This window comes from Nomascus leucogenys, chromosome 10 (genome assembly GCF_006542625.1).
Source record: "Nomascus leucogenys isolate Asia chromosome 10, Asia_NLE_v1, whole genome shotgun sequence".
Lineage (NCBI taxonomy): Eukaryota > Metazoa > Chordata > Mammalia > Primates > Hylobatidae > Nomascus > Nomascus leucogenys.
The window spans coordinates 59,720,156-59,744,239 of record NC_044390.1 but is presented as its reverse complement, the minus strand read 5'-3'; the positions used below and the strand labels follow the sequence as shown (position 1 = coordinate 59,744,239).

The window sequence follows — 24,084 nt, the reverse complement described above, 5'->3', positions numbered from 1 at the left end:
CACCTGTAATGCCAGCACTTTGGGAGGCTGAAGGAGCAGATGGCCTGAGGTCGGGAATTCAAGGCCAGCCTGGCCAGCATGGTGAAACCCCGTCTCTACTAAAAATAACAAAAATTAGCCGGGCGTGGTGGCAGGTGTCTGTAATCCCAGCTACTCAGGAAGCTGAGGCAGAATAATCACTTGAACCTGGGAGGCGGAGGTTGCAGTGAGCCGAGGTCACGCCATTGCACTCCAGCCTGGGCAACAGAGTGAGACTCTGTCTCAAAAAAAAAATAAAAAAATAAAAAGACAAAACAGCTGGGCACGGTGGCTCATGCCTGTAATCCTTTGAGAGGCCGAGGCAGGCAGATCACTTGAACACTGAGGTCGAGTGTTCAAGACCAGCCTGACCAACATGGAGAAACCCCGTCTCTAGTAAAAATACAAAAAATTAGCCAGGCGTGGTGGCGCATGCCTGTAATCCCAAATCCCAACTACTCAGGAGGCTGAGGCAGCAGAATCGCTGAACCCAGAGGCAGAGGTTGCAGTGAGTTGAGATCGCACCACTGCACTCCAGCCTGGACAACAAGAGTGAAGCTCCGTCTCAAAACAAAACAAAACAAAACAAAACAAAACAAATAATACATGATATGTCAGTGGTTAACAACATGTCTGGTATACAGCAGGTGCTCAGTAAATGGGCATCATTATAGGAGAGGCTTACAGGATAAAATGGCTGACACTCCAAACCATCATGCTTCATGAGTGGGGAAACTGAGGCTCTTGGCTCTACCCTTGCCTGCCCCTCCCTCTGCTTCTCATGGGGGGAAAAAAAAAAGACAGCAGCCATTTCTGAAGAAGCATTTATTAGCATGCAGGGCCCATGCTAGAGGCTCCTTATTTCCAGGGCAAGGCCAGCGAGACAGAGCCCATTGCTCAGGACGCAGCCCAGATTGCAAAGAGAGGACAGCCCATGGTAGCGGAAGAAATTCTGGCGGAGAGCACTGTACTTGGGGTCCTTCTCTCGCAGCTGGCGGTAGGGATCGGGACCCTGGTGGCTGCCTGGTACCTCCCCACCCAGGCCTCGCTCCTTCTCCACGGTTTGCAGGGCCCACATGGCAGCTGTGGTGCGGGGTTCCAGCCAGCGGGCGTTGACAGTGGCCAGCATAAGGCTCAGGAACATCAGGTAAAGCTGGCAGGGACAGCAGAGGAGAAGGTGAGCCATGCCTGGGAGGCCAGAGGGGCCCTAGGGAGGGCCTTTCTGTATCCTCAACAGCAGAGGGATGGGGGTGGGGACAGCACTGGATCAAAAAGCCTGCCTCCCCCTCTTTTCTTGAACCCAGACTGAGGGACCCAAAGCAGAACTCCAGCTCTTCTACTCTGAAACTGGGAGCTCTGAAGGAAAGGCTCCATCCCCACCTCCTCTATCCCCCACAATACCTCCCGAGCCTCTTCTCTGATACTCAGACTGAAAGTCCCCAGGGCAGGATCTCTTTCCTCAGTGGCCACAGCCCAGACCCCAGAAGCTGACACTGGACTCACAGAGAGTGAATAAAAAGTCGTTGAGTGGCTGGGCGCAGTGTGGCTCATGCCTATAGTCCCAGCACTTTGTGAGGCTGAGGTGGGTAGATCACTTCAGGCCAGGAGTTCAAGACCAGCCTGGGCAACATGGGCAAAACCCTGTCTCTACTAAAAATACAAAAATTAGCCAGGTGTGGGGGCTGTCCCCCTGTAATCCCAGCTACTCAGGGGGCTGAGGCACGAGAACTGCTTGAATCCGGGAGGGAGAGGTTGCAGTGAGCCAAGATTGCACCACTGCACTGCAGCCTGGGCGACAGAGCAAGACCCTGTCTCAAAAACAAACAAAACAAAACAAAAAGTCTTTGAAGGCAGGCATGGTGGCTCGTGTCTATAATCTGTAATCCCGGTGCTTTCAGAGATAGGGGTGGGAGCATCACTTGAGGCCAGGAGTTCAAGACCAGCCTGAACAACAACACAGCAAGACCCTCATCTCCTTTTTTGAGACTGAGTTTCACTCTTGTTGCCCAGGCTGGAGTGCAATGGCGTGACTTCAGCCCACTGCAATCTCCGCCTCCTGGGTTCAAGCAATTCTCCTGCCTCAGCCTCCCAAATAGCTGGGATTACAGGCGCACACCACCACACCCAGCTAATTTTTGTATTTTTAGTAGAGACAGGGTTTCACCATGTTAACCACGATCGTCTCGAGCTCCTGACCTCGTGATCCACCCACCTCGGCTTCCCAAAGCGCTGGGATTACAGGCGTGAGCCACCGCGCCCAGCCTCCCTACTTTTTTTTAATTAAGAAAAATGTTTTTGCCATTCTCACATTGCTATAACCCATCTCTATTTTTTTTAAGTATTTGAATACCTTCTGAGCCTGTTTCATTAAAATAAATAAATAAAAGAAAGAAAAAAATAGTCTGTGAAGTTCTAGTTACCCATAATCCCCTCCTGTCTATGAGATTATTCTTGAAACACCTGTCAGGTCTCACGTACCCACATCTATGAAACATAATGCAGGCAAGGGAAGGCCAGAGTAAGCAGAGAAATCTGAGATGCAGAGATAGTTTCTTCCCTTGTGGCCAGAAAAATGTGTGGAAGGGGGTAGGAAACCATAAATTCCCAGTTGGGCTGGTTTTTAAACAATAAGCTGGGGTCAATGTCCCAGCTCAGCTGAGTCACCACAGCTTGGCAGCAGGCCCAGCCAGCGGGAGGAGAGGGAACAGCAGCTAGCAGGGAGATGCTGGGGGATAGACAGGGCTGCTGGGGACTGTTGTACAGGCTGTGCACTGCTCAAGGGTATCCAGAGCCCAGCTTTGTATCTACCAGGAAGAAGGGGCTCCCCTCCCCTCCCCCTCCCCTCCCCTCCCCCCTCCCCTCCCCTCCCCTCCCCTCCCCTCCCCTCCCCTCCCCCCTCCCCTCCCCTCCCCCCCCCCCCCCCCCCCCCCCCCCCCCTCCCCTCCCCTCTCCTTTCCTCTCCTCTCCTTTCCTTTCCTTTTTTTTTTTTTTTTGAGATGAAGTCTTGCTTTGTCACTCAGGCTGGAGTGCAGTGGCATGATCTTGGCTCACTGCAACCTCTGCCTGCTGGGTTCAAGCAATTCTCCTGCCTCAGCCTCCTGAGTAGCTGGGATTACAGGTGCACACCACCACGCGTGGCTAATTTTTTTTGTATTTTTAGTAGAGACGGGGTTTCACCATGTTGGTCAGGCTGGTCTTGAACTCCTGACCTCGTGATCCGCCCACCTCGGCCTCCCAAAGTGGGATTACAGGCGTGAGCCACCAGGCCTGGTCTTTTTTTTTTTTCCCTGGAAAAGGTGTAGCCATAGGCGCTCACTGGGGTCCTGGGAACAAGTCTCCAGAGGGCAGTGGCACTCAAACCCACGTACCTGGCTGGCCTCCCAGAATGTGAGCTGAGCCCAGGCGTGCTGTGAAGCCAAGATGCAGAGGTTGATGAAGGCACAGCCCATGGAGATGTGGAAGTAGAAGGGGAAGAGTTTGCTCTGCACTAGTCCGAAGGTATGTCGGGGAAGGCCTCGGAAAAGCAGGAAACCTGCAGGGTATGGGGACCACAGGGGTGTTAGGGCACTTCCCGGTTCCCCTCTTATTTCCATCCCCACCCCAGGTACCCATGACATCCAAGCTGAGCGTCCCTACCTGAGACGAAGGTCACCCACATTTGCATGCCCCAGGCACCTGACAAGACCAGTAGATGGACCATCTTAATCAGGCCTCCTAGGTTCCCGCCTTCCTCCATCTTGCAGTCCTGGGAAGGAGGCACCGGGTGGCTCAGAACTTTACCTTTGCTTCGTGCGTGGCCTTCAGACCCTGTGAGCCCGCTCGGGAACAGGGTTACGGCCAATCCAGCAGAGATTCTGACAAAGCAGCCCGGGAATAAGAGTGAGAAAGGCCCAAAGCAGTCAAGGCCCAAAGACAACCCTCGACCCCATCTCTCTAAATGTCAGCCCTCAGGATCTCAGGCTCTCTGGACCTCAATCTCCATGCCACTTCAGAGGCCCCAAATTTCAGCCCCAGCAGCTCCAGCTCATAGCCCTAGGTCTTCAGAGATCACTCCACTAACTCCCAAATATTACCCCAGGGATCCATTTCTGACAGCCAAGACCACTCCTCTCATAAAATAATCCCAGATATTAGGTGAAGATCCCCAAAGCCCCGAGGAAACCCCAAATCTCATCCCGAGGACACCGATCGCACCGTTAGGAACCGGGACCCCAACCCGCAGCACCCGGATTCCGAGAACAGAGGCGTCGGGGCTAAATGGGCTGAATCCGGTACCTCACTCCCACGCCCCCGGGTGGACAGCGACCCTCCTCCGCCGCGTCCCCTCGTGGGTTTCCCCCAACCAAGAATTCGTCCCGCCCCCCCAACTGAGCCCGAAGCCAATCGGGTCGTAGATCTGCACCCTTTCTATCCCGCCCTCCTGGGTACTGACTAATCGTAGAAACCCCCCTGGGATCCCGCCCCCTCCACGGGCTTTTATCCAATTACACCGCGGCTACTAAGCGCAGCTGAAGCGTGAAGGCGCCAATGAGGCCTTCGGCTACTCAGGCAGGGGCGGAACTAAAATGCCGGCCACACCCCTCTCTGTGACTCTTTCAGTCTCTGAGCGTTTTAATGCGATGGTGTCCCCGCGGGATCAAACTTCAGCGTCACAGCTGAGGACTGGCTTCGTGGTCCCTGATGGGAGAGCATGAACAGGTGGTATGTGGTAGGTGGGGTTCTGGAGACTGGCGGGTGCAGATTTCACAACCCATGGGGCAGAGCCAGGATGATGACCCCTCCCCCTTCCCTAAATAATCCTCCCGGGAGGGACACGGAAGCAGCAACCGGGATGGGACGGGGAGAGAGGAGGAACGACTGGGGACCTAAGCTGGTTCTCAAATGCCTCTCCTTTTCCCCTCCAAGCCTCCCAGGCTTCCCATGGTCCGTAAGTCCCAGGTTCTCAGCGTGACATTCCAGAGCAAACACAGCTTCCCATTACTCTATACCAGGCACTGGCATGGATTAATTTATTTAATCACGACATCCCAGTAAGGTGAATATTATGACATCTCGTTTTTATAGTTGGGGACACTGAGGCATGGAGAGGTTCAGGAACGCGACCAGTATTACACAGCTGGAAGGGATAGAGCTAGGATTTGAACCCAGGCCATCTAGCTGGAGAGTTTCCCTGCTTAACCATCATACTCTGCTGTCCCTGGAAGTGAGGACCTCCCTGAGGCAGTGACTCTCCGAGGGGCAGCTCAGGACATTTCAGGCAGAAGAAAAACGTGTACATCACAGGATGGGTGTGAAGATCCAGTGAATGCTTAGGGGATGCCTGGCACTCAGTTAGGTACTCAGAAAATAGGAGCCTAAAAAAGGATTAAGGAAGATTTTACTGAAGATATGTTGAATAGTTTTTGTTTGTTTGTGTTTGAGATGCAGTTTCACTCTTGTTGCCCAGGCTGGAGCACAGTGGCATGATATCGGCCCACTGCAACCTCCGCCTTTGAGGTTCAAGCAACCCTCCTGCCTCACCCTCCCAAGTAGCTGAGATTACAGGCATGCGCCACCACGCCTGGCTAATTTTGTATTTTTAGTAGAGATAGGGTTTCACCATGTTGGTCAGGCTGGTCTCGAACTCCTGACCTCAGGTGATCCACCTGCCTTGGCCTCCCAAAGTGCTAGGATTACAGATGTGAGCCACCCTGCCCAGCCTGAGTAGTTTTGAAGAGCGTGTAGGAGTCTTCCAGGTCGACTGAATCAGGCAGAGGGCCTGGCAAGGGTGACAGAAGAGAAAGGTCTAGAGGATTTGGGGGAACAGGCTGAGTGTGACTCAGGGCAAGGTGCCTTTCACCTAGAAGTTTCTCCAGGCAGACCTGCCCCAGATATCTCCATCTGTGCCGTATCTGGCTATACTGGAGGGGGAGGGGAGTTGAATGTGAGACCCAGAGCTCAGCTGTTTCCTGTTCCCAGCCTCTTCTAGCACAGCCTGGGCCCCAATTCAGCTAACATTTATTGAATAGATATGCCCTGCCTCTCCTGCTCACACTCTATAGCTGGCATTCACCTGTGGGGCCAGGTCCAAGCTCCTGTCTTGGCCGTCAATGCCTTACTGGGGCTGCTCTGCTAAACTCCTGCTGCTTCCTCTTGGACCTCGATTCAGCCATCATGAATTTACCAGCATAGAGCATGTGATTCCACACCTCCAAGCTTTTGCACATGCTGTTCCCTGCCAGGAAAGCCCTTCCTTTAAGCCAATGTCAAGGTCTCTTTTTTCTTTGGACTCTTCTGAGGCCTGATTTTTTTTTCTTTGGGGCCTTCTGGGTCCTTCTCACTGCCCAGCCCAAACCTTGGGGCTGGGATAATCTTTTTTTGTTGTTGTTTTTTATTTTTGGAGACTGAGTCTCACTCTGTTGCCGAGGCTGGAGTGCTGTGGTGCAATCTCGGCTCACTGCAACCTCCGCCTCCCAAGTTCAAGTGATTCTCCTGCTTCAGCCTCCCAAGTAGCTGGGATTACAGGCGCCCACCACCATGCCCAGCTAGTTTTTGTATTTTTAGTAGAGACGGGGTTTCACCGTATTGGACACGCTGGTCTCGAACTCCTGACCTCAAGTGATCCTCCCGCCTTGGCCTCCCAAAGTGCTAGGATTACAGGTGTAAGCCACTGTTGCCGGCCGCGCCTGGCCTTGGGATCATCTTTTTTTTTTTTTTTTTTTTTTTTTTTTTTTGAGATGGAGTCTCACTCTGTCGCCGAGGCTGGAGTGCTGTGGCGCAATCTCGGCTCACTGCAAGCTCTGCCTCCCGGGTTCACGCCATTCTCCTGCCTCAGCCTCCCAAGTAGCTGGGACTACAGGCGCCCGCCACTACGCCTGGCTAATTTTTTGTATTTTTAGTAGAGACGGGGTTTCACCGTGGTCTCGATCTCCTGACCTTGTGATCCTCCCACCTCGGCCTCCCAAAGTGCTGGGATTACAGGCGTGAGCCACCACGCCCAGCCTTGGGATCATATTTTATCCAGCTTTGGCTCCTACCATAACTGAGAAGCCTTGAGTTTAGGGCTGAGGCCTCTCTGGTATGTCAGGGAGGGTCTGGGGGCACTGGGGACATGGGGACTTATCTCAAAGCAGCCCCTGCTTCTCTACTCACAGTGACCCTCTTTTGGCCGGCCTACCCCAGGACCCTGACTACTCTGTGTCCTGCCTCTACTCACCTCCCTCACCTCCAGCGTGTGTTTGCCTGCTAACATGAAGTGTGACAAGTACTGGGGTTTGTTAGGGGGATCCCATAGGGCTGGGGACGCTGGGAGGGACTGGGAATGTGAGGAGTGCCCTACACTGTCCCTCAAGGAAGCCCTCACCCCTAGGCCCTTCCTTGGACAAGGCTCTGGAGTGTACACCTCACTGGTCCAGGACCCCAGAGCCAGAGACCTTGGGACACCCTGCTTCTGGGGACACAGTGAGGACTGCAGACAGCAGGCCAGGGTGGGGCTCGGGGCCTCCACCACATGAGGCTGCCCCCTCCCCCAGTCCAGACCTGCAGAAGGAGTGCTGTAATGACCAGGACGTTTTGAAGAGGCATCACAACGTAGCTAAGGTCACCCCTACCCGGGAAACCCCTTCAATGCAGAAAACCACTGCAATCTACTGCTGTGGGGCTTAGGGAAGGGGCTGTAGGGCAGAGAGACTCCCATGAACGCACCCACTGTGTTTCTTCAGCACCTAGAACAGCTCCTGGCACTCAGCAGGCCCAGGCTAAGCAAGTCTTAAATGAATGGATGAAGGAATGAATGGAAGAAAAGAGTGTGGTTGTGTGTCTTCCATGGGGATTTGGCTGTGATCGTCTCTCAGCCACATAAGTGCACTTCTGAGCATATGCAGCCCAAGGGGGAGGTGCATGAATATGCCTGGAGTGCAGCTTTGCCTGCACTTATGGTTTGGGACACCTAGAACTGAGGAGATCCAACTCTTGTCCAGCCCTCAAAACTGGGTTGAGGTGAGCAAGGAGGCAGCTTAGGGACAAATTTCTACTCCCATCTCATCTCTTTTCCTTAGAAGCCCTTGGAGACCAGCTCTTCCAAAGTCAAAGGTGAGAAATCTCCTTTCCAACGAAACTGTGTGGGGAAGACCTGCTGGTTTCTACCTCTACCCTCTGCCCCAGCATCAGTTGACCCCCTGCCATGGTCTCCCATTCACTCCTGCCCAAGGCTGAGTGGGCCCCTGTTCTATATCTTACCCCCTGTCCCTACTGCTACTCTGAGCCTTTGCTGACCTCTGCCCTGCCCTTGTCCCAGACCCCACCCCTTACAGCCCTGGCTCACCCTCTTCTCTGCCCACAGCCAAGAGCATTGTGATGATTCCCGACTCCCAGAAGCTCCTGCGATGTGAACTTGAGTCGCTCAAGAGCCAGTTACAGGCCCAGACCAAGGTGAACCACCTTGGCCCTGCCCCCAGCAACCTCTGTTTCTCCTTGCCCTCCCCTCCTTCCTCCCACCCCAAGGCTGACCTCTTTCCCCCAGGCTTTCGAGTTCCTGAACCACTCAGTGACCATGTTGGAGAAGGAGAGCTGCTTGCAGCAAATCAAGATTCAGCAGCTTGAAGGTGAGGACTGGCCAGAGATCAAGGTCAGGCTAGGCCAGGCATGATGGCTCACGCCTGTAATCCCAGCATTTGGGGAGGCCAAAGAGGGTGGATCACTTGAGGTCAGGAGTTTGAGACCAGCCTGGACAACATGGTGAAACCCCATCTGTACTTAAAAAAAAAAAAAAAAAAAAGGCCAGGTGCTGTCACTCATGGCTGTAATCCCAGCACTTTGGGAGGCCGAGGCAGGTGGATCACCTGAGGTCAGGAGTTTGAGACCAGCCTGGCCAATATGGTGAAACCCCATCTCCACTAAAAATACAAAAATTAGCCAGGCGTGGGGGTGTGCACCTGTAGTCCCAGCCACTCAGGAGGCTGAGAAAGGAGAATTGCTTTCTGGCAGGCAGAGGTTGCAGTGAGCCGAGATCACACCACCACACTCCAGCCTGGGCAACAAAGCAAGACTCCGTCGCAAAAAAAAAAAAAAAAAAAAAAAGTCAGGCTGGAAGCTGGTCCTGTGGGATCAGTTGGGCCAGGCCAGGGTGAGAGAAATTGGGAGAGTCTGGGTTCAGGGTCAAGATTAGGACAAGCCGGGTTCAGGGTGGGCTCAGGGCTCAGTCAAGGTCTCACACTCTCTGCAGAGGTGCTGAGCCCCACAGGTCGCCAGAGAGAGAAGGAGGGGCACAAGTGGGGCATGGAGCAGGGCCGGCAGGAGCTGTATGGGGCCCTGGCCCAAGGCCTTCAGGGGCTGGAGAAGACCCTGCGTGACAGTGAGGAGGTGCAGCGGGCCCGCACCACTCGCTGCCTGCAGCTGCTGGCCCAGGAGATCCGGGACAGGTCGGGGATGGCGGGAGGGCAGCTTGGAGTCCACAGGAGGGACGGGAGACCCAGAACTGGGGAATGGAGGCAGGATGGGGGAAATGGCAGACACCTAGGGGAGGGGGACTGAGGGATGGTGGAAAGCCTGAGGGACAAGAAGAGGTAATGAGGCCGGGTCTGGTGGCTCATGCCTGTAATCCCAGCACTTTGGGAAGCTGAGACGGGCAGATCACCTGAGGTCAGGAGTTTGAGACCAGCCTGGCCAACATGGTGAAACCCCATCTCTACTAAAAATACAAGAATTAGTCAGGCGTGGTGGCAGGTGCCTGTAATCCCAGCTACTGGGGAAGCTGAAGCAGGAGAATCACTGGAACCCAGGAGGCAGAGGTTGCAGTGAGCCGAGATCACACCACTGCACTCCAGCCTGGGCACCTGGGCGGCAGAGCGAGACTCTGTCTAAAAAAAAAAAAAAAATGAGGAGGGGATGAGAGGCTCAGGGGAGACAGGTGGCTGGTGGGGGCGGGGGAGTGGGAAACTGAGAGGCCAGAAGGCAGGGAAGACAGAAAGCTGGAGGTGGGATGGAAAAGGAGGCCAGGGGATCAGAAAGACTGAGAGGACAGGAGGCTGGGGGTGTAGAAAGTCGGGGGACAGGATGTGGGGAGGTAGAGACCAGGTGATAGGAGGCTGAGTGGGGTGGGAGAGGCTGAGAGAATGGGAAGCTGAGGATCAGAAGGAGAGGATGGGGATGAGGGTAGGGGGACTGTAGAAGGGGAGGGGAAAAGGGCAGAGAGGTGTGGGGAGGGGACAGAGCTTGGGGGGATGGGTGGAGGGACAGACAGGGGCATGGGATGTCAGGGGCCAGGCAGGGAGTGCAGGTCTAGGCTGCACTGTCCCCTCAGCAAGAAGTTCCTGTGGGAGGAGCTGGAACTGGTGCGGGAGGAGGTGACCTTCATCTATCAGAAGCTGCGTGAGTTCCTGGAGCCCACAGCCGGTGTGTGGGGAGGGGGTCCTTCTTCAGCCTCTGTCCCCCTGAGCCCCCTCCCTCCACAGAGGCACAGGAGGATGAGATCTCAGAGAACCTGGTGAACATTCAGAAAATGCAGAAAACGCAGGTGAAATGCTGCAAAGTGAGTGGAGGAGATGGGGACCCTGGGGAGGAGTGGGAGAGGGAGGGATAGGGATTTCGGCCAGCCTCCACCATGAGATTGGAGCCTGGGTTCAAATCTCAGCTCTGCCACTCACTGCTGTTTGGCTGTGGGCAAGTCACTTGACCTCTCTGAGCCTCAGTTTCCTCATCCGTATAATGGGTGTAATAATAACTCATCTTGGCTGGGCACAGTGGCTCACGCCTGTAATCCCAGCACTTTGGGAGGCTGAGGTGGGTGGATCACCTAAGGTCAGAGCCTGGCCAACATGATGAAACCCCGTCTCTACTAAAAATACAAAAATTAGCTGGGTGTGGTGGTGGGCACCTGTAATCCCAGCTACTCGGGAGACTGAGGATGGGAATCGCTTGAACCTAGGAGGCAGAGGTTACAGTGAGCCGAAATCGCACCATTGCACTCCACCCTGGGCGACAAGAGCAAAACTCCATCTTAAAAAAAAAGAAAAAGAAAACTCATCCTGTTGGGTGCTGTGGCTCATGCCTGTTACCTCAGCACTTTGGGAGGCTGAGGTGGTTGGATTGCTTGAGCCCAGAAGTTCAAGACCAGCCTAGGCAACATGGCAAAACCCTGTCTCTACAATAATAATAATAATAATAATAATAAGAGGGTGTGGTGGCACACGCCTGTAGACTTAGCTACTCAGAAGGCTGAGGTGGGGGATCACTTGAGCCTTGGAGGTTCAGGGTGCGTTAAGCCCTGATAGTACCACTGCACTCTAGCCTGGGCGACAGACTGGGACTCTGTCTCAAAAAAGAAACAAACACCAAAAACAAAAACAAAAAACAAAACAAAACAAAACACTCATCCCTACCTGATCAGGTGTCTGTATTAGCTGAGTATTATGCATTTGAATGCAGTCTGGCATATAATAAGTGCTATATAACAGTCACCTTTTACTATTATCATTATTATTTATTTTGTTTTGTTTTTTGAGACAGAGTTTTGCTCTTGTTGCCCAGGCTGGAGTGCAATGGCGCGATCTCAACTCACTGCAACCTCCGCCTCCTGGGTTCAAGCAATTCTCCTGCCTCAGCCTCCTGAGTAGCTGGGACTACAGGCACCCACCACCACACCCAGCTAACTTTTTGTATTTTTAGTAACGCGGTTTCACCGTGTTAGCCAGGATGGTCTCAATCTCCTGACCTCGTGATCTGCCCGCCTCAGCCTCCCAAAGTGCTGGGATTACAGGCATGAGCCACCACGCTCAGCACTATTGTCATTATTATTATGATTGCTGTTCTCTCATCCCTCCCCACCCCAGATCCTGACCAAGATGAAGCAGCAGGGTCATGAGACAACTGCCTGGCCAGAGACTGAAGAGATACCGCAGGGAGCCAGTGGCTGCTGGAAGGATGACCTCCAGAAGGAACTGAGTGATATATGGTGATGCCCAGCCCTCAGTCTGACCCCTGGCCCTCCTCTGAACCCCTTCCCCCAATGGGATCTGGCAGTGACCACCAGAACCTGGAGCCCACCTGAGTCCAGACCTCCTTCACCCCCTAGGACTCACCCCCACCACGGCCCCCAACCTTAGCCCTACTGCTGTCCACACCCTGAGCAGTGTGGAGTCTCCCAGGGCCCCCAGCTCCTCATCTTCCTGCAGGTCTGCTGTGCACGTGCTGCAGAACTCCATAGACGGCCTCACCATGTGCTCGGGGGCCTGTCTCAGGGCCTCGAACCTGAGAGGTGAGGGAGGCTGAGAATTGCTCAGGGGTGGGAGGTCACTGTCCAGCATCACTCAGCGGGGCTATGTTCAGAGAGCCTATCTGGGAGTCACATCTGTTGGGTGTTATTCTATGGTCACATTAAGTAGTGTTCTGGGGTCACATTAAGGAGTCACTGGAGATTTCATCCAGGAGTCATTCATGGTCACATTCAGAGTCACTTGGATCTTATATGAGTCCATGGGGACTCCACACAGTGGCTCATGCCTGTAATCCTAATATTTTGGGAGGCTGAGGTGGGAGGATCACTTGAGTCTAGGAGTTTGAGACCAGCCTGGGCAACATAGTGAGACCCCCTCTCTCAAAAAAATTTTAAAACTAGCTGGGTGATGGTGCACCTGTAGCTGACACCCCTGTAGTCTCAGCTACTCAGGAGGCTGAGACAGGAGGATCGCTTGAGCCTGGGAGGTTGAGGCTGCAGTGAGCCATAATCGTCGTGACACTGCACTCCAGCCTGGGCAACAGAGTGAGACCCCATCTCAGAAAAAAAAGTGTCAATTGGGTAAAATTCAAGGATCATTGAAGTCATAATTTGGTATCACATTGGATCACATTCAAGGGAACTGGGGGTTATGGTTTAAGTATCAGTGAGGTATACAATGAAGGGACACAGGGCCTATATTTGGGGGTTACTTGAGGGTCACATTCAGGGAACCTGTCCCTCCTGCAGGCCACAAGGGGCACTGGTGCCTGAGCCCTCCACTCCCCTCCTGGGACTCTGACTCCGACTCTGACCAGGACCTCTCCCAGCCACCTTTCAGCAAGAGCTGCCGCTCCTTCCCACCCGGTGCAGATCCTCCCCAGTCCCCCCTCCACCCATTTCCCTCCTGACCTGCCCTTGACTCCCACAGTCTAGACCCTCGGAACAGGCCCAGATCCCGATCTGGGCATGCAGTCCCTAACCTGCAGCCCCGGAGTCCCCTGGACCTGGGCCAGGCCCTGACCCACCCTCTCTCTCCACAGCTTGAGCAGCCGGGACTGCTCTCCCTGAAGACCCCTCCAGAGAGAAAATAAACTAGCCGAGACCCTCCTCTAGCCCCGACTGTTAGTCCTGCTGCTTCCTGTGCCTAGGAATCCCCCTGCCCTCCCAGTTTACTCCTCATTGTTGCGGGGGGAGGGATGTAGAGACCCCAGGGGCCATTCGGGATGTGTGGGCTTGGAATCAGGGGACATCTGAAGCCAGATTTAATATATGACAAGGCAAGGAGTCATTCTGTCCAGATACGAGCAGCCAGACAGACTTCCACACTGGCCACAGAGCCTTCCTTTCTGGGGGGCCCTGGCGAATGGGGAAACTGAGGCCCAGAGAGGGAGGGGCGCGGCCCAGGGACATACTCTGAAGCCCCTCCCTCCTATTACCCCCGGAGCCCCGCCCACCCCAGGGTCCTCCCTCTCTACTTCCATTCTTGGTTCCTTCCCACAATCAATGTTAACACCCCCCGCCCCCAAGATCACGGAGGCCCCGCCCCGCCCCGCTAATGAGGCCCCGCCCCACGAGGCTATGCAAATGAGACGCCCGGAGGCCCCGCCCCTCCCTCTACCTCGGAGTCTGCGCGGCGCGGCCAGGCCCGGCCGACCGCGTCTCCGTCTCCGCGTCTGCCAGCCTGGCTGGCAGTACGTCTGTCCATCCCGCCGCGCCGGGGCAGTCTAGGCAGAGCGGGGGCTCAGGCAGCGGCTGCCTCGACGCGGTGAGAGGAGAGGCTTGGGGCGCCCCTCATCCCCTCCGGTGGGCTTCCCACCCTTGGTGTCGGTCCCCGGTTCCTGAGGGTCGGGTCCCTCTGGGTCCAGCGCGGGGAGGGGCGGGGGAGGAGAGGCGGCGAGCTGGGGGAGGGGACGCGGCTGGGGGAGGGGACCCCGGGCCGAGGAGCCAGCACCGGTGGTGAGGGCGGCTGTGGGTAACTGTGATTGTGTGGTTGTCATTGTGTGTCTGTGTGTGGTTGTGTAACTGTCATCGTGTGGCTGTATGACTGGGATTGTGTGGCTTCGGGAGGTCCGCGGGTGTGTGTGTGTCACTGTCATTGTGCGGCTGTCGTTGTGTGTGTCTGGCTGTGCTGTGACTGCCATTGGCCCCCCGTGTGGCTGCTGTCTGTGTGTGTGACTGTCTTGGTGTTCCCGTGGTTGTGTGCATAGGACTGTCATTGTGTGGCTGCTGTTGTGTGTTCATTCTGATGGTGTGTATGTGTGTGTGGCTGTGGTCGTGCGCTGTGCACCTTTCTTGTGTGGCATTGTGAGTCTGTGTCATGGTCCATGGATGTGGCCATGTGGTTGTGGATGGCACCGTGTCTCTCCCCTGTGACTGTTGGTGTGAATAAGAGACTGTTAGTGTGTGTGTGGCTGTCGCTGAGTGCCTTGTAATTGGGGGTGTGACGCTGTGATGGGTTCTGTGACCCCCATTGTGTGCGGTGACTCTTTCTTTTCTGTGACTCTTAAGTGTGTTGCAGGCCTGTGTGTCCCTGACTGTAGCGGCGTGGGGGCTTGTGTGGGACTGTGATGTGTGTAGGGTCTCCTGATATGTCTCTCTCTGTTTGGCCTGGGGTGGGGGTGGGGACTTGTTTGATCTGTTTGGGTGTCTCTTTCAGGCTATGAGCCCACTGTGTGTGAGTATGCAGTGACATGTGTTGTGTGTGTTGGACACCTGTCTGAACAAGGGGGCCCCTCTTGTTCACTGCAAAGTGGCGCCCAGGACAGCGCCTGGAAGTCGGCAGGTGCTCGGTCTTCACTGTGGGATGGGTGAATGCTATGCCATGGTTGTGTGTGTGTGTGTGTGTGTGTGTGTGTGTGTTGCCAGGATGGAGGCTGCGGCTGGGTTGTGCTTCCTAGGGGTGACAGCATGGGCGACTCTGGGTATCTAGGATCTCTGGCAACCATCACCCCATATCACACTACAGAATGAGTGTCGTGGTTGGGGTGCTGGACCCAGAGTGCCTACCCTCGCCTGCCTGGGCCTCAGTTTCCACATCTGCACAATGGGGGTGACCATCCCTGCCCTGCTGGCTGCCAGGAACGGCTGTGAGTCTTCGGGCGTGGATGCAGCCTGGGGGAAGCCATAGGGCGCTTTCACAGGTAAGATGGGGCTGGGAGAATGGATGTAAGCAGGTGTGACTGTGTTGAGCCCTTAAGCGCTGGGGACTGGGGGTAGCCTTGGGGGAGGGAAGAGGAGAACTGGGAGGCAGACCGGCTGGGAAGAGGGGGAAGGAGGGAGAGGCAGTTGGCAGAGAAGGAGGGCTTGGCTATCAGCCCAACCAAACACCAACACCACAGCCCATGGGGACAGAGAGAGGGGCCCCTGTGGAGGCCATGGAGGAAGGGACTCAGGGGAAGGGTCTGGTAGGGATGGAGGGCTCCTCGGGAAAGAGGATGGTGTCCCCTAAAAACTAGTGGGGACCCTTCTAAGTGCCATGGGGGAGGGGTTCCCATGAGGCTGGGGAGTCTCTTCTAAAGGCCCACCTCCTAAAGGGCATTGGGTCAGAGCCTCCCATGTAGGCTGTAGAGGAAGGGACCCCCGTAGAATCTCGGGGAGTAGTGTCAGGGGAGGCAGGTGTCAGTAGGGTCAGGACCAACAGGGCAGGACCTGGATTGCAGAGGCATGGCCAGAAGGTTCAAGGGGCAGAGTCAGGGCTTCCGCGGGTCTTCAGGGCCAGGGGTGTGGCCAAAGGACTCAGGGATGAAGCCAGGGTCCCGGTGGCCTGAGCCTTCCCCTAGGCACACCCCCTGGAACTCCCACTCCCTCCCCACCTCTGCAGGCCTGGCCTTCACCATGGCGGGAGGGAGACCGCATCTGAAGAGGAGTTTCTCCATCATCCCCTGCTTTGTCTTCGTGGAGGTGAGGATCCCCATACCTCTCCCAGAGACGGCGTGCCTATCTCTGTCTCTGTCCAACCTCAGTCTCCTTATCTGTACCCACTTTTCCATCTCTGGGATCTCCCTTGCTGTCCCCTTTCTCTTGAGAAATGGTTATGAGCTTGGATTCAGAAGTGCCACTCCCTGGGGTTCAATCCCTCTCTGCCCCATCCACACTGCAGGGTGCTGAACACCACAGGTACCCTCCTGAGCCTCAGTTTCCTCATTCATAAAATGGACGTCACCAGAGTCCCAACTCCTAGGGCTGTTCTTTGTGTGTGTGTGTGGTTTTTTTTTTTTTTTTTTTTTTTGAGATAGGGTCTCACTTTGTCACCCAGGCTGAAGTGCAGTGGCATAATCTCGGCTTACTGCCACCTCCACCTCCTGGGCTCAAGCAATTCTCCTACCTCAGCCTCCCGAGTAGCTGAGACTACAGTTGTGTGCCATCATGCCCAGCTAATTTTTGTACTTTTTGGTAGAGATGGGATTTCAACATGTTGGCCAGGGTGGTCTAGAACTCCTGACCTCAAGCAATCCTCCTGCCTCAGCCTCCCAAATTGCTGGGATTACAGGCGTGAGCCACCACGCCTGGCCTCCTAGGGCTATTCTAAAGGTAAAATCTATTAATTCATGGACAAAGCTTGGTACGACCCCCTGCCCACAGTGAGGGTTACACCTGTGGTAGCTGCTAGTACCCCTACTCCTCTGATTTCTTTCCTTGTGGGAGAGTCTCTCCACCTCCCGCTGTCTGTCTGTCTCTCATGTGAGCCTTGGCCCTGGTCTCACTCTCCCCATGCCCATCTCTTCTCCCCCTCTGTCTACAACTCCCTTCCCTTTTCCTCTCCCTTCTTTTTCCTCTTGCTTTTTTTCTCCTCTTCTCCCCTCCTTTCCTGGCTTCCCTCTCTCTCTGTTTTTTTTTTCTTTTCATTTCTTCCTTTTCTTTCTTTCCCTCCCTCCCTGCCTCCCTCCCTCTCTCTCTTTCTCTCTTTCTTTCTTTCGAGATGGAGTCTTGCTCTGCTGCCCAGGCTGGAGTGTAGTGGCACGATCTTGGCTCACTGCAAACTCCTCCTCCCGGGTTCAAGTGATTCTCCTGCCTCAGCCTCCTGAGTAGTTGGGAGTACAGGCGTCTGCCACCATACCCGGTTAATTGTTGTATCTTTAGTAGAAACAGGGTTTTGTCATGTTGGCCAGGCTGGTCTCAAACTACTGATCTCAGGTAAGCCACCTGCCTCAGCCTCTCAAAGTGCTGGGATTACAAGCATGAGCCACCTTTTTCTTTCTTTTCTTTCTTTCTGTCTTTCAGCCATTCCTTTTCCTTTCTTTTTTTCTGAAACAGGGTCTCCCTCTGTCACCCAGGCTGGAGTGCAGTGGTGCCGTCATGGCTCACTGCAGCCTTAACCCTCTGGGCTGAAGCAATCTTCCTTCCTCAGCCTCCCAAGTAGCTGGGACTATAGTTGTACAGAGATGAGGTCATGCTATGTTGCCCAGGCTGATCTCAAACTCCTGAGCTCAAGTGATCCTCCCGCCTCGGCCTCCCAAAGTGCTAGAATTACAGGCACGAGCCGCTGCACACGGCCCCTCTGTTTCTGTCTTCTTCTCCTTCTGTTTCTCCTAAGCCCTGACCCTTCTCTCACCTCCTCTCCCCATTTCTGTCAGTCTCTCTCCCCCTTGTCTCTGTCTTTCCATCTTCTAGTTTCTGTCTCTAACCCATGTTTCTCCATCTCTGCATCTCTGCCTCTGTGGCCTCACCTGGAGCCCTGACCCTCTCTCTTCTCTCTCCGCCACCTCTCCCCGCCCTGGCTTGGTGGCAGTCGGTGCTGCTGGGCATCGTGATCCTGCTTGCTTACCGCCTGGAGTTCACGGACACCTTCCCTGTGCACACCCAGGGATTCTTCTGCTATGACAGTACCTACGCCAAGCCCTACCCAGGGCCTGAGGCTGCCAGCCGAGTGCCTCCTGCTCTCGTCTACGCACTGGTCACTGCCGGGCCCACCCTCACGGTGAGACAATGAAGACCTCCTAGGAGGCAGGTGGGCCGGCGAGGGTGGGTGAGGGGATGGGCTGGAAGGCCAGGAAGACTCCATCTTGGTCTTGCCCACAGATCCTGCTGGGAGAGCTGGCGCGTGCCTTTTTCCCTGCACCACCTTCAGCCATCCCAGTCATCGGGGAGAGCACCATCGTGTCCGGGGCCTGCTGCCGCTTCAGCCCCCCAGTGCGGAGGCTGGTCCGCTTCCTGGGTGAGAGACATGGCCCGGGGTCAGCCCCATGGTAATGGTGGGGAGGTGGGCATAGAAGAAAGACTCGTGGGCCTGACAGTCATAATAATTCCAGGCTGGGTGTGGTGGCTCACGCCTGTAATCTCAGCACTTTGGGAGGCCAAGGTGGGCGATCACCTGAGGTCAGGAGTTCAGGACCAGCCTGGCCAACATGGTGAAACCCTGTCTCTACTAAAAACACAAAAAGTTAGCTGGGCATGGTGGCAGGGGCCTGTAATCCTTAAACCCGGGAGGCAGAGGTTGCAGTGAGCCAAGATTGCGCCAGCCTGGGCAACAAGAGCAAAACTCCGTCTCAAAAAAAAAAAAAAAAAAAAAGAATTCCAGGGAAAAGCTGGGCATGGTGGTGCATGCCTGTAGTCCCAGCTACTTAGGAGGCTGAGGCAGAGACTCAGCTACTTGGGAGTACCAGCTACTTGGGAGACTGAGCAAGATCCCACCTCTTTAAAAAAAAGGGAATTCCAGTGGGGAAGGAAGAGGACCTGGAATTGCCATGATGGGGATGTTAGGAAGCAACAAGGGACTTAGGCTCAGGCCAGATGTAATGGAGGTTCTAGGGACATGGGTGGGGCCTAACCCAACCATGATGGCAACTGTAGGAAGAGGGTCCCAGAATGCCATAAGGAGAGTCTCAGGCACAAAAGAGAGACACAGGCGAAGGACAAACACCCCGGGGACCCTGGGTAGGGAGATGAGACTCTGGCTGTGATTTAAATGGGCTGTGGGAAAGGGGAAGAGGCAGAGTTTACCTACAATGACGGTCCCAGGGGCAGAGGGCGGGAGACCCAGCTCTAACTTATTAGTGGCCCTAGGAGGACAGTGCTGAACTCAGTAGTAGCCAGTTTAGGGGCAGGCAGGAAGAGCCCCAGGTATGCCATTAGGGTTTTCCCTAGCCGTCCTAGGCGTGGGGTGGATCCTGATGTAATAGTGTTGGGGTGGGGGTCCAAGCCCAGCTATAATGGGGCTCTAAGGGAGGACCCGCCCCTGACATAGTGGTAATCCTGGAAAGACAGGGGCCAGATAATGAGGGTCCCTGGGGGCAGAAGGCCTCAGAGTGCCTTCATGGTGGTCCTAAAGGAAGGGGGATGTTGGCACAACTACGGGGTCCCAAGTGTGCTTTAATGACAGTCACAGGAAAAGGGAGCTAAGAGGCCCAATGGAATCAGTGGGAGCATCAGGGCCTGGCGCATGAACCCCTTCCACTATCCCACCCCTAGGGGTCTACTCCTTCGGCCTCTTCACCACGACAATCTTCGCCAACGCGGGGCAGGTGGTGACCGGCAATCCCACGCCACACTTCCTGTCCGTGTGCCGCCCCAACTACACGGCCCTGGGCTGCCTGCCACCTTCTCCGGATCGGCCAGGTCCCGACCGCTTTGTCACTGACCAGGGTGCCTGCGCTGGCAGCCCCAGCCTCGTGGCCGCCGCGCGCCGCGCCTTTCCCTGCAAGGATGCGGCCCTCTGCGCCTACGCGGTCACCTACACGGCGGTGAGCTTCGGGAGCTTCGGGGTCGGAAATGGGTGTGCGGGCTGGACAGCGACCAGCAGCCAGGAAGCCGCCAGGGCTGGAGCCTCTGCTCTTCCACGCCCCGGGTGCTGTTGGAAGCTCTCGCTCCACGCCCCGACCTGTTGGAAACTCTCGCTCCTCCTCCCAGATCCTAGCCACGCCCCCAGCCAGAGGCTATTGCTGTCCATTGACTCCGCCCCTTGCACCTTGGCCACGCCTCCTGAGCCAGTAATGCGAGGGAAGCTGTTGGCTCCACCCTATGGCATCAGGACACTGTCGCTGATGTGCAAGGCTCGGAACCCCTAGAGCCTAGCCAGGCCCCCAGGATGCTACAGGCGCTAGATATTAGCTGGGAGACTGGGTAGATGGGACGGCCCCCTGGAGTCCTTGCCCCTCTTCTGGAGCCCTTGCCCCTCTCCTGGGGGCCTTGTTCCCTCCCGTTGTAGCCCTGGCCACGCTCGTTGGTCTTAACTGCTCTGGGATTTCTAACTCTGTCCCCTGCTTTTTCCTGGCCACATCCCCTGTTGCTTCAACTCTTTTTTCTGGCATCCGGGTTTATGCTCCCACCCTGTCAGTGGTCCCCTGGGGGTCAGGGGCTCCACCTCCTACAGCTCCTGGACCTGCCCCCTTCGCCCTGACTCTACCCTCTGGTTCTGTGGCCACGCCCTAATCCAGTAAGTGTCTGTCCCCATCTGTGACTCCGGACCAGGGACACCTGGGCCCCAGACCTTGTCCTCTGCTCTTGGGAGCTCTGGCCACACCTAGCCCTGCAGGTGGTGCCCACGAGACTCCAAGACCTCAATCCCTGACCCCTCCCCCCCTTTGCCGTTTTGGTCACGCTCCCTGGAAAAGCCCACTGGGAGCCCATGACTCCATCCCTGGAGCCCCTGGCCACACCCTCCAGCCCCAACACTCTGGCCATGTGCTCTAGCCCAGAAAGGAGCGTCCACTTGGGTTCGGCGACTTGCCTCCGTTTTCCCCCTGACCAGTCTGGCTCCCCGCAGATGTACGTGACTCTCGTGTTCCGCGTGAAGGGCTCCCGCCTGGTCAAACCCTCGCTCTGCCTGGCCCTGCTGTGCCCGGCCTTCCTGGTGGGCGTGGTCCGCGTGGCCGAGTACCGAAACCACTGGTCGGACGTGCTGGCTGGCTTCCTGACAGGAGCGGCCATCGCCACCTTTTTGGTGAGTTCCCTCCTCAACCTTCCCAGCATGGAAGACTATCATCAGCTCTCTGACCCGAGGCAGGACATGATGGAGAAGGGTGTGGACTCTGTGTGATCGAGGGCCAGTCCCTTAACATTACCCTTCCTGGATATTCTCATCTGTGAAATGAGATACCAGGATCAGGGTGAGGCAAGGCCTTGAATGCAAATTTTAAGAGGGTGCCCAAACAGTAATCAAGATTAATAATATTTTAACAAAACATTTTTAAAAATCAAAGTTAATACAAAACTATCAATGTACAGAATACAAAAATTCTAAATAAAGATAAATCAAGGCTGGGTGTGGTGGCTCACGCCTGTAATCCCAGCACTTTGGGAAGCTGAGGCGGGCGGATCACTTGAGGCCAAGAATTCGAGACCAGCCTGGTCAACATGGCAAAACCCCGTCCCTACTAAAAATACAAAAATTAGCCAGGCGTAGTAGTCCCAGCTACTCGGGAGGCTGAGGCAGAAGAATCGCTTGAACCCGGGGGACGGAGGTTGCAGTGAGCCGAGATCGTGCCACTTCACTCCAGCCTGGGTGAAAGAGCAAAAATCTGTCTCAGAAAAAAAAAAAAATAGCTGGGAATGGTGGCGCACACCTGTAGTCCCAGCTACTCGGGAGGCTGAGGCAAGAGAGTTGCTCGAACCCAGGAGGTGGAGTTTACAGTGAGCTGAGATCGCACCACTGCACTCCAGCTGGGTGACAGAGTGAGACTCTGTCTCAAAAAATAAAAAATTAAAAAAATTAAATCCTGCCCCTGTACAACTTGGTCTTACTTACTTTACCCTAGTCTGGGGTCTGTGGGATAAATAATAATTGCACCTACCTCATAGTAAAATGGAACCAACAGTGCCTGGCACATACTATGCATTAGCTGCTTTTGAAAACCTGAGCCTCAGTTTCCTTATCTGAAAAATGGGGATGGTGTTTATATAGCTCCTATGTGACTGGCCCCAGGCCTCAACACTCTCCTCTCCCTCTGTTCCAGGTCACCTGCGTTGTGCATAACTTTCAGAGCCGGCCACCCTCTGGCCGAAGGCTCTCTCCCTGGGAGGACCTGGGCCAAGCCCCCACCGTGGACAGCCCCCTCGAAAAGTTAAGTGTGGCCCAGGTAAGGGGGGCCGGGGGCTGCTCCCGGCTGGAGAGGGTGGTGGGTGGAGGGGGCCAAGGAGACAGGAAGGAAGTCAGGCAAGAGGTGGGGGTCTCAGAACCATGGGGAAGTGGAGGGATCACCCATCTCTGTGGACATAGGGGGGACACCTCCAAAGAATGAAAGGGAGCACTCCCGTCTTCTTCCCAAGGGGACACGGTTAATCATGAGAACTGTGGTTGTCTTTTCCATGGGGCTCTTTACCTGATGAGCTCCTTGTGGCTGTGGCCGGTAGGGCCCAGGGGGCCACTAGCCCCTTCCCTCTGTCTCTTTGTCTCAGGAACCCGAGGTCTGCAGGCCGCATTCGACACCGGCACGGCTCACCCCATCCAGTGAGTGTTGGGGGAGTGGGGGGCTAAACAGGGGGACTTCCAGGTGGGCAGCCACTGCCCCAGAGGTCTCACCTAGGCCTTTATGCTGCCTCCCAAGTTTTCTGATCCCCTGATCCCCTCTGGCTTCTGACCACCAGAGTCGCAGAACTGTGCCCGCCGTGGCCACCTGATCCCCAGCTGTGTCTCCTCCAGGGCCCCAGCCATGTGTTCGTCGCCCCGTGTGCCCCGTCCTCGATTGAGGTCTGAGCCGACGCCCTTGCCCCTGCCCCTACCCCTGCCAGCGCCCACCCCCAGCCAGGGCCCCTCACCTTCCTCCCCTGGACCTGGGGGGCCAGGCGGGGGTGGTGGACGTGGCCGGAAGCTGCTGCTGCCCACGCCCCTGCTGCGGGACCTGTACACCCTGAGTGGACTCTATCCCTCCCCCTTCCACCGGGACAACTTCAGCCCTTACCTGTTTGCCAGCCGTGACCACCTGCTGTGAGGCCCGACCACCCATTCAGAATCTGCCTGGTCCCCACTTCTTCCCTGCCACGCGTGTGTGTGCGTGTGCCACGTGAGTGCCAAAGTCCCCTGCCCCCCAAGCCAGCCAGACCCAGACATTAGAAGATGGCTGGAAGGACATTTAGGAGACACCTGCCTCTCTAGCCCTCTGAGATATCCCAATTGGCACAAATGGAAGGTGGGCACTTGCCCCTACTATTGCCCTTTTAAGGGCCAAAGCTTGACCCCATTGGCCATTGCCTGGCTAATGAGAATCCCTGGTTCTCAGAATTTTAACCAAAAGGAGTTGGCTCCAGCCAATGGGAGCCTTCCCCTCACTTCTTAGAATCCTCCTGCAAGAGGGCAACTCCAGCCAGTGTTCAGCGACTGAACAGCCAATAGGAGCCCTTGGTTTCCAGAATTTCTAGAGTGGGTGGGCATGATTCCAGTCAATGGGGGACCGCCCGTGTCTAAGCATGTGCAAAGGAGAGGAGGGAGATGAGGTCATTGTTTGTCATTGAGTCTTCTCTCAGAATCAGCGAGCCCAGCTGTAGGATGGGGGGCAGGCTCCCCCATGGCAGGGTCCTTGGGGTACCCCTTCTCCTCTTAGCCCCTCCCTGTGTGCGGCCTCTCCACCTCTCACCCACTCCCTCCTAATCCCCTACTTAAGTAGGGCTTGCCCCACTTCAGAGGTTTTGGGGTTCAGGGTGCTGTGTCTCCCCTTGCCTGTGCCCAGGTCATCCCAAACCCTTCTGTTATTTATTAGGGCTGTGGGAAGGGTTTTTTCTTCTTTTTCTTGGAACTGCCCCTGTTCCTTACACTGCCCCCCATGCCTCAGCCTCATACAGATGTGCCATCATGGGGGGCATGGGTGGAGCAGAGGGGCTCCCTCACCCCGGGCAGGCAAAGGCAGTGGGTAGAGGAGGCACTGCCCCCCTTTCCTGCCCCCTCCTCATCTTTAATAAAGACCTGGCTTCTCATCTTTAATAAAGACCTGTTTGTAACAGAA

The 24,084-nt window shown here is 55.5% G+C and overlaps 3 protein-coding genes across 9 annotated transcripts; 2 read left to right on the top strand and 1 right to left on the bottom strand.

The window, feature by feature from the left end:
- Window positions 1–782: 782 nt before the first annotated feature.
- Window positions 783–4,418, bottom strand: TMEM205 (transmembrane protein 205). 5 transcript variants are annotated; one of them, XM_030820811.1, is made up of 4 exons: window positions 4,213–4,418; window positions 3,655–3,763; window positions 3,387–3,550; window positions 827–1,171 (listed from the first exon to the last, which is right to left on the bottom strand). In XM_030820811.1, the coding sequence occupies exons 2-4, from the start codon at window positions 3,752–3,754 to the stop codon at window positions 866–868; spliced, it is 570 nt and encodes a 189-aa protein (XP_030676671.1). In that variant the 5' UTR covers window positions 3,755–3,763; window positions 4,213–4,418; the 3' UTR covers window positions 827–865. The 5 variants fall into 5 exon arrangements, with proteins under 5 accessions (XP_030676668.1, XP_030676671.1, XP_030676669.1 ...); XM_030820809.1 differs by having other exon boundaries at window positions 829–1,171; window positions 3,655–3,872; XM_030820812.1 differs by having other exon boundaries at window positions 829–1,171; window positions 4,294–4,401.
- A 204-nt stretch (window positions 4,419–4,622) lies between these two features.
- CCDC159 (coiled-coil domain containing 159) lies at window positions 4,623–13,323 on the top strand. Its single transcript, XM_030820813.1, has 10 exons — window positions 4,623–4,719; window positions 8,055–8,088; window positions 8,339–8,427; window positions 8,519–8,600; window positions 9,221–9,416; window positions 10,298–10,365; window positions 10,449–10,525; window positions 11,826–11,947; window positions 12,168–12,250; window positions 12,959–13,323. The coding sequence occupies exons 1-10, from the start codon at window positions 4,699–4,701 to the stop codon at window positions 13,117–13,119; spliced, it is 933 nt and encodes a 310-aa protein (XP_030676673.1). The 5' UTR covers window positions 4,623–4,698; the 3' UTR covers window positions 13,120–13,323.
- A 428-nt stretch (window positions 13,324–13,751) lies between these two features.
- PLPPR2 (phospholipid phosphatase related 2) lies at window positions 13,752–24,084 on the top strand. Of its 3 annotated transcripts, none has more exons than XM_030820802.1 (10): window positions 13,752–13,976; window positions 15,177–15,351; window positions 16,032–16,111; window positions 17,940–18,128; window positions 18,230–18,365; window positions 19,619–19,890; window positions 20,913–21,089; window positions 22,102–22,208; window positions 22,544–22,595; window positions 22,733–24,084. In XM_030820802.1, exons 3-10 carry the CDS (start codon window positions 16,046–16,048, stop codon window positions 22,763–22,765), a joined length of 1,032 nt encoding a protein of 343 aa, XP_030676662.1. In that variant the 5' UTR covers window positions 13,752–13,976; window positions 15,177–15,351; window positions 16,032–16,045; the 3' UTR covers window positions 22,766–24,084. The 3 variants fall into 3 exon arrangements, with proteins under 3 accessions (XP_030676662.1, XP_030676661.1, XP_030676660.1); XM_030820801.1 differs by having other exon boundaries at window positions 22,102–22,224; XM_030820800.1 differs by lacking the exons at window positions 13,752–13,976; window positions 15,177–15,351; window positions 16,032–16,111 and having other exon boundaries at window positions 17,670–18,128; window positions 22,102–22,224.

Coding starts and splice junctions, on each gene's coding strand:
- TMEM205 (XM_030820808.1), bottom strand. CDS start 3,630: ATGGGTACCTGGGGTGGGGATGGAAATAAGAGGGGAACCGGGAAGTGC. Junction 1,172..3,386: donor CATTCTGGGAGGCCAGCCAG/GTACGTGGGTTT, acceptor TGTCCCTGCCAG/CTTTACCTGATGTTCCTGAG.
- CCDC159 (XM_030820813.1), top strand. CDS start 4,699: ATGGGAGAGCATGAACAGGTG. Junction 8,089..8,338: donor CAGCTCTTCCAAAGTCAAAG/GTGAGAAATCTC, acceptor CTCTGCCCACAG/CCAAGAGCATTGTGATGATT. Junction 8,428..8,518: donor AGTTACAGGCCCAGACCAAG/GTGAACCACCTT, acceptor TCTTTCCCCCAG/GCTTTCGAGTTCCTGAACCA.
- PLPPR2 (XM_030820800.1), top strand. CDS start 17,838: ATGTTTCTCCATCTCTGCATCTCTGCCTCTGTGGCCTCACCTGGAGCC. Junction 22,225..22,543: donor AAAAGTTAAGTGTGGCCCAG/GTAAGGGGGGCC, acceptor TCTTTGTCTCAG/GAACCCGAGGTCTGCAGGCC. Junction 22,596..22,732: donor GGCACGGCTCACCCCATCCA/GTGAGTGTTGGG, acceptor TCTGACCACCAG/AGTCGCAGAACTGTGCCCGC.